Raw genomic sequence first — 8845 nt, forward strand, 5'->3', positions numbered from 1 at the left:
GATGCAAAATTTTTTTAAATTAAATTTTCAAAATCGAATCAAAAATTAAAAATTTAATTTTTAATCCATGATGTTGGGATTAAAAAGTAAATTTTTATTAAACATCTTGGAATGAAATTTCAATTTTTAATGCTAAACATCTTGGATTAGAAAGAGAGAAAACATTTTTTACTGCAAAGATTATAGTAACACATAATTTTTTTTTAGTTGACAGCTAGAGTGAAAAGCGCTAAACGAGTAAAGATTTAAATAAATAGTTTTTACTGTATGTTATATCTGAAAACAATTTAATACAAACACGACAAAAACATTAAAAATTGGCTTTGCTCTTTAATATATAACCAAAATTGCAGAGCACCAATTATGCAAACGCGGAAAAACGAAAATTCTAAAATAGTTTCTTCGTAAATTTTTAATAATAACTTTGGGACTAAAATTTTTTGTTTTTTCTTGTTTTTTCTACCGAGTAGGATTAATAATTAAAAACAAATTTTAAAAATTATAAATAAATTTTCAATCCGGTTTTTGAGATTTGTTTTTTTTTTTATTTTTAAATAACTTAGGATGAAATGGTTTTTGTTTTTAATCTGGTATTTGAGATTAAAAATGAAGAAAAGAGAAATATTTTTCATTAAAATTATCGGAATTTAAAATTTTCTCTTGTTTTTTTTTTTCAACTCGGTATTTAGGATTAAAAATTAAAAACAAATTTTAAAAGTAAAAATAAATTTTTAATTAGATTTTCGAGATTTATTTTTTATTATTTTTCAATAACGTGGGTTGAAATTGTTTTTTAATCCGGTATTCGAGATTAAAATTAAAAAAATATATATATTTTTAATTAAGATTATCGGGACTACGAAATAAAATAAAAGCAACAATTCAAATGTTAACTTAATTATTTTATTAATGCATTATTTGCAACCCATCACACCACTAATACGGTAAAATTGTGGTAACTATCTGTTGACCCGTGTTTTGTTTTATTTTAATACTTGCAAAATCAGTTTATTTAATATTAATTATCAGTGATAATTATTAATTTATTACAGACTCAACAACACAACATTATAATGAATCAAATAAAAAAAAACTAAGGGCGAAATAACCATGCAGGGAACAATTTTAAATTGTAAACTTTTACTCATAATATTAAAATATTAACAAAAACAAAACAAACAATTCAATTAACCGAGACAAGACAATGTTACAGTGTGCACTCATTAGCCGCAGAAAGTAAGAACAGCCTTATTTGCTAATCTTTACTTGTTTCTGACGTAGTTTCTTTATATAACAAGCTGAGATGGCTTAAGTGAAGAGATGTATCAAGTATTTTACATGCAAAATTCTACTATTCTATTCATTAACATTTAATTTTTGTGTAAAAGAATTCAAAAACTTTCCATTTCGTCGTAGAAAACTATTAAAAGTAATACCTTAGTCCAAGTTAAGAAAAATTTAAAAAATGTAAGCATGTCACCTAAAGTGATAAAGACTAAACTCTTCTTCTATGCAAATACTATAATAGTATTTTTTCGGAATTTTATTTTAATTTTTTTGATGCCCAAAAATTCAAACATATTTAACACGAAATATCTCAAAACCAATAGATGACAAGTTAACTTTATGGTGAGAAGTCTCGATATTTGTATATTGGAAGCTTTAAATAAGTAAAGAGTAAACACTTCTAATGACACGCTGGGAGAGATCAATCCAAACAAATTAACTGAAGCAAAAGCGTCATGTTTCCTATAAGTAAATAAAATGCAATAATCGCAACCTACATACATACATACATTTATAGGTGAGTAAACGCCGTAAATAATATAGACACGTATACCAATAACAAAACATAAATCAATAAACATTTGATAGACAAACAAAGAATAAATTAACATAGCCGAAAACAGCAGCCACGTTTTTGAGAACAATAAGCAGTTGAAAGCAGTAATATATAAGCATGCCTACATACATACAATACCTTAATATTAAACTCATACATACATGCATACTTACATTAATTACAGCAAGAAGGCGACGGAAAGCATTATATATAAATTATATACATATATATATATATATTATATACAAAAATATTCACAAATATATCTATATATATATACAATCGTATACATGACAGTATATACATTCGTATGTATACCAGATATATACACATAAATATACATACATATATATTTGAAAATTACTCATTATATAAGAATGCAACTGAAGTATACAGTAAAGATTCAACATAGAGTAGATAATAATGTAATAAAAAGAAGGAAAAATTCAAAAAAAATAAAAATAAAAAACAACAACAAAAATAATATAGTAGCAACGTAGCAGGACCATAGAAAATACCTAACTAATCTGTAATCAGCAAGGATAATTACATACATACATAAGAACATATTTTACATACTTAAAAGTCAACTACCCTTACACAACAACAAACAGCGACCGTTAAGAGAAGCCCCGTTTAATGAATTGCAAATGGCAGATTTGGCAAAGAAATTGAAATTGTAAAATGACTTTCACAAAACGCATGCACACACACATCTACATATAGTACATACAAATACATATAATTTCATAAGTATTTGTAAACAAACGAAATAAATTGAAATTGTGGAGTTGATAGCGAAGTGGGCAATGTAAAGTTATTTATAAAATATCACACACAAACACACACATGCATGCAAATTAGAAATACACGTAAATTAACACAAAAATGATGTCGGAGCAAAGTTTAACGCAACACATGAAAAATAAGCAAGGAAATATTAAATATGTAAAAATAAGAATTTTAGAAAAATGTATTGAAAATGATTGTTTTATTTAAAATTGGATGGTTTAGTGCAGGGTATACAATTTTTTTGCTCAGAGACAAGAAAATTAGAAATTTAAATAATTTTTTGCCAGTAAATTATTTTATTTTATAAAAGTAAAAATATAGCATCATTTAATAAGGTATCGATCGACAGATATGAAAAAAAAAAATAGTTTTAAAAGTAATGGCTGTTTGTGTTGATCCTGCTGCAGTCGAAGCTGTGACCATCACTAAACCTTTTAAAAGATAAACTAGTGCCTGATCGAAGCTTTTTTAAATTAAAAAAATTGCGGCCTCAACAATTTTATTCCAGATTTTAAGGAAAAAATTAAAAGTTAATTGTTTACAAAGAAATTTAAATAAAAAATCCTGCGATCAGGCACTAGGCTTTCATGTTGTTTTGTTTTTGAATCTCATTTAAGTCTACCAAGCGGTTTCGGCTACAGTTGTTACCAGTTCAAAAACCATAGTTTTGAGAAAAACATTTGAAATTTTTCACGGACGTTCTCCTTTGCTAATTATGGAAAAGTATTTGGTTGATTTACTTCAAAATTTCAGAGATATTTCTAAGATATACCTGGTGAAACTGCAAAAGCACATATTTTTTGAAAATTCTGATAACCACTAACTGATAAAGAACATGCATCAGCTTCTTTGTAGAATATGGTCGGACGAAAGCATGCCCTTAAATTGGAATTTAAGTGCGCTCTCCCTAATCCACAAAAATGGAAACCCCACAATCTGCGCCAACTACCGCGGGATAAGCTTCCTCAACATCACACATAAGGTTCTATCGAGCGTACAATCTTCTATAAGAGTGTACAGCTGCTGACGTACGTCGAGGATATTGATATCGTTGGTCATAACCGCGTCGTTAATTCTTTTTTCTCCAGGTTGGACAAAGGAACGAAGCAAATGGGTCAGGTAGTGAGCGAGGAAAAGACGAAATATCTTCTGACATCAAACAAACAGTCGTCGCATTCGACGACTCTTGTCAACACCTGCTACTTCGGACTGAGTAGGCAATTGAGAAGTGAAGTCCATTCTCGGCGAGCAAAGACCAAACTATACAAGTCAATCATCATCCCCGTCGTACTATATGGTGCAGAGGCATGGACGTTGACAACATCTGATAAGACGGATAAAATCAGGATAAAATTGATATATGTATATGTACATATATGTGTGACGTAAAATATATACATATATACATATATGTTTTAATTTGTTCTTTTCTAAGACAGTGTTGACACTACCACTACCGATTTAAAATCGGCGATGTATGTAGCTGCATTATTCATGGTTGTTGCGATCATGGTTCCCCCCAGAATCGTTCCGTTATATTTCTTCAGTTGCTGTCAAGTCAGGAAAAGCGAAAATTTCATAGGATCAAAGCCTAGGAGGTACCTTCAGGTGCTGATAGAACTTTATATTAAACAAATAGGAAATCGCTTGAGTGTAAATAAACAAAGCCTTGGGCATACTTTTAGGTGTTGGAACCTCTGTAGCACATCACTGTCATACAAACTGAACGATCAGAGTCAAGCGCGTGCATAGAAATTCCTCTCATTTGACGAGATATCTTCACGAAATTCAGCATGGGTTATTGTTTAAGGCAATAATGTAATCTCCGAAAAAATTGTTCGGATTAATGTAGCATACATCAGCTATACAAACTATACAGTCCGCATCAAGTTCTCGTAAGGAATTTTTTGTATCTATGAAGGGCCTAGGGCTTCGATGCAACCGAAGGTACCGTTTTTTCTTATTTATATAATATATTCACTCCAAATAATCGCGTCCGTTTCTATCTCGCTCTCAATTATGTTACTACAATGACAATAAACGACTCTTACCATGGCGTTACCATATTTATTTTCTAAAAGTCTCAATAACGCCAACAAAAATACCAAATAGCCATTCTTATTTCATTCTAAAACGACAACGGCAATAAGGACGATTATATGGACAAACATAAATAAATACTCACCGATCCAAACGGGCTTAGATCGCCGAAAAAACAGCCCTTGGCCGGAAAAATCCGGGTCAATTCCGGTGCGTAGAATCGGCTGTTGTGGGAATTGACATATCCAACATATGTCCTGCGTGCAATGAGTTTCCGCATGACACTGGCCACCTCTTTGCATGCCGCGCCAACCCTACTCATCTGAAACCCTTTTCCCTTTGGTTCGACCTCGTCGAAACTGCACGTTTCCTGGGCCTCCCGCTAGATGACGTCGACGACAACTTAGATAATCCTTACCATCCTAACGGGGACTAGATAACCGTTAAGACAACAACAACAACGATATAAAACTCTACGTTCCTTTAAATTTATTTATTTTGATTTAGATGATTTTCTAGATATATGCAGAAGATATCCGACACTAAACAGTTTTGTACTAACGGGAAATTGATAGGGTGGCAAGAGAACTGTGAAGCATCATCCTACAAATAAACTCCGGAAAAGAGAGAATTCGTATGCCACTGGCTACTTGTAGACAGCTAATACATAAACATATTATAAATTTAGCTCAGTCTCCGTTGAGTCAATCTCTGACTTGTTCAACAAGTATGCAAAGATGGCATGATTGTGTAGAAGCCCTGGATGGTTAGAAAGGAGCCTATATAGTGAGGGGACTTTAGTCCAGGTAGATAATAAATGAGGTTTGTACTGGGACTTAAGGTCTATTGTGCCCTCCTCTAAGTCACAACGACTTACATAGCCACTGCACATTGATGAATTCCAATATACTACATGAATCCAAGGACCGTAATCCTGCGTCTTCAGACTACTGTGTAGTCTATCAGGAGGTATTCGGGATTTCAGGCTCTATGTCGCAGAACCGGTAGTTTTCAGAAGAGGCTCGGTCCATGTTAAATAAGTGTTTCTTGAGTTTATAATGATCTGTGTTGCTTTATCTTTAAACATCCTAGCGAAGTTAACGTCATTCTGTCCCTTGGGAGAAGAGCCACTGGTATTTAATTGTTGTCATTTGAAGCAATGTATGTTTGGCTTGATTGATTACTAGGTGAAGCGGTGTGAGTTTCAGCATGACTTCAAGTGCTGCTATCGGGCAAGTACGCATTGCATCCTACGCGAATATATAATAATAATATGTAATAAACATCTACCTGATAATCTTGACTCGCAGTCCGAAGATTTCCCGGAAAGCCAATTACACTCCACCAGTGCTTTTGTACCACTTCAATTGTAGAATTCGTGTTAATCACGGGTGATCCTGGGAGTCCTTGACTGTATAAAATCCGAGTCGACGATAAAATCCAGACTTCTTTCGACAACGGTAAATGAAAATAGTTTAGCATAATTTTTATTGTCCTTTATTTAAAAGCAAGTATTACAAATGTGGGTGAATATAAAAAATACAAGTCATAAAATTGATGCTGATGTCATCTATACATTATATTCAGTCAAGATCAATAAAATATTACTAGCAATTTAACTTATAAAGATAAATAGAATTTCATGGAAATACAAATGAACACGCTAAGAAATACATAATGAAAACTGAACTTACATATTTAAATACAAATACTTATAAAATGTGTCGTATATAAGCACTCTTGTTAAAATATATCCACTCATCACTTTCAAAGCATTTCCAAATACTTAAGCTAATTTTGTCATAAAAGTCAACATATTTTGAAATGTATAAGTTCTCTTTAACTAAAAATCGGTACTCTTGATTTATCGAATGCTTTGACGAAAAACGCTTTGCTTAGCTTTGCTTGCTGCCTTACTCGCTTTTTTCGCGGTATGTGGATCTGGGGCAAAACAATTCCACAAACGCAATGTTTCATCTGCACCTGCGCTTATTACTGTACTCCCGTCAGGTGACATGGCCATTTGCAAAACTCTCGAAGTGTGCCCACTTAATTCCGCTTGTTTTATCATTGATGGATACTTCCAAATCGTCAGCTGATTGTGTGCGAAACCGTGCGCCGAAATCAACTCCTTGTAATTTCGAGACCATAAAAGTGCACATACTTGAGATTTAGTATCGACCGAATTAACTAAAGAACCATTGTTTACATTCCAGAATTTTATACAACGATCCGCGGTACCACCACCACTAGCTAAGAGGTTTGGCTGCCAGGGGCACCAAGCTAATGCTCGTACCGCTGCTTGATGTTCGTTGAGTACGTGCAAAGGCTCGGTACCACTACCTGTACCACCACTTACTGCTGCCCATACATTAACCAAATTATCATTGCCACCACTAGCAAGATGTTTAAAATCAGTTGACCATTTCAGACCACACACTTCCTGTGTGTGTCCATTTAGGTTAGCTACTTTATGCTCACGCGCCCGTACGTCGTGATGTATGATGGAACCATCCCGACTGCCCGATGATACAAGGAATGAATTCCAAGCCAATGTGCCTACTCGAGCCGAGTGCCCATCCATGACACGAAGACGTTTACTTTTATGGCAGTCCCACAATTCTACTACACCAGTATTATTACCAATTGCTAATATTTGTCCGTCTTGTATCCAAGAGAGGGCGCAGGCATGATCTCCTTCCTCATACTCCACTAATTGATCTATATTTCCCGTTACGGCGTTCCATAAATAAACTGCATTACCCAAAGCTACTGTCACAATATTGTCAGCACTCCAATCCATTAAATTTAAATAATAATCATTTATTATGTCAGGTGCATCTAGAATGCGATCCGATGTGGTTGGTATAAAACGAGAGCCGCTCTTAGTCGATAAAGGTGTATTTATTGAATAAACCACTTTCAACGGATTTTGATGAGATTCTGGAGCCGCAGGTGCTTTATTTTGATAACATAAAATTCGAGTGCTTTTCGTATCACCAACTTGCAATGAATCCGATATAAGCTTTTGACGCTCAACCTTCGAAGGAGTCTTTTTATTAGCATTATTGCTGTTGTCATTATCATCGTTTTCCGATTTGTCCTGCTCTTGTTTTATCTATATTTCAACATATAAATAAAAATAATTTTATCTTCTTAATAAAAAAAAATACATGTTTAACTTACCAAATAATGTCCAAGTTCGAAGTTGCTAGTTCCACGGTTTGGAATGAAACGATCACCACCACTTGGCGTCTTTGTACCTTTACTTGGTGTAGGTGTTTTCTTGCACTTTATATCTCCACTAACTTTCCTTGGGGTTCTTGCGGGTGGATTTACACCAGAAAAACTGGTATTGTAAGACATAGACAGTACGGAACGTGACGCATTTATACTGCCGTTAAGGCTGTTAGCCATTGCAGAAGCTTCCAATTTTTTTTGCCAGCGAGGTGCTGGTCCCCGTGTAATTTCCCCGTCCAATGTCATTGCACTGGTCAGTTCGTTCAAAAAATTAAATTGAGACATTACGATTAAAAGTGTTTATACTAATATTTACAAATTTGAAATTAAATTTTTATTAAACAGAAATTATTTTCCTTTATTAAAATGTTACGATGTAATGAAAATGGCGGTTGCAGGTAAATTAAATTTTGCGCTAAGAATTAAAATATGAAAGCAAAACAATGCTGCCAAACTTAAAAAAATATGGTTGCCAGCAGTGTATATTAAACCTACTTGAAGGTTGTATATAGAAACTCAATTATTTGTGCAATCTTCCCTGACCGCAGCTTAAAATTTGCGGTATGGGATAAGGTTGGTAAGAAATTCCAAAAACTCGATTATTTGCATGTTCTAAGTGTATGGTCTTATAAATATTCTCCGAATATGTGAGGTTGATTTTCTAAATAGTGTGCGTCCAAACAGTGGTGATCACTGTAAATCAAAACCTTCTCGATTGATTTCAATGTAATCTATACAGCTTTTTGAAAACATGAAAAACTAGAGTTTGATCGATTTTTTTATTTATTCACTGTTTGGTATTTCCGGCTTCGATCAAGCATTAGGATAATAATAAAACTATGGGTTGATTTTTTATGAATTTCCAAAGATAAGTGATGGTCACCGTATAGAGCTTCGTTTGGAACTGAATTAACAGTATATAAAATTGTA

General features: G+C 33.3%; 1 protein-coding gene across 1 annotated transcript; it reads right to left on the reverse strand.

Annotated features, from left to right (window-relative positions):
• Window positions 1-6422: 6422 nt before the first annotated feature.
• On the reverse strand, window positions 6423-8234 carry LOC120769453 (cell division cycle protein 20 homolog). Its single transcript, XM_040096457.1, has 2 exons — window positions 7862-8234; window positions 6423-7793 (listed from the first exon to the last, which is right to left on the reverse strand). Exons 1-2 carry the CDS (start codon window positions 8198-8200, stop codon window positions 6540-6542), a joined length of 1593 nt encoding a protein of 530 aa, XP_039952391.1. The 5' UTR covers window positions 8201-8234; the 3' UTR covers window positions 6423-6539.
• Between the last annotated feature and the right edge of the window lie 611 nt (window positions 8235-8845).

Source organism: Bactrocera tryoni, chromosome 2 (genome assembly GCF_016617805.1).
Source record: "Bactrocera tryoni isolate S06 chromosome 2, CSIRO_BtryS06_freeze2, whole genome shotgun sequence".
Lineage (NCBI taxonomy): Eukaryota > Metazoa > Arthropoda > Insecta > Diptera > Tephritidae > Bactrocera > Bactrocera tryoni.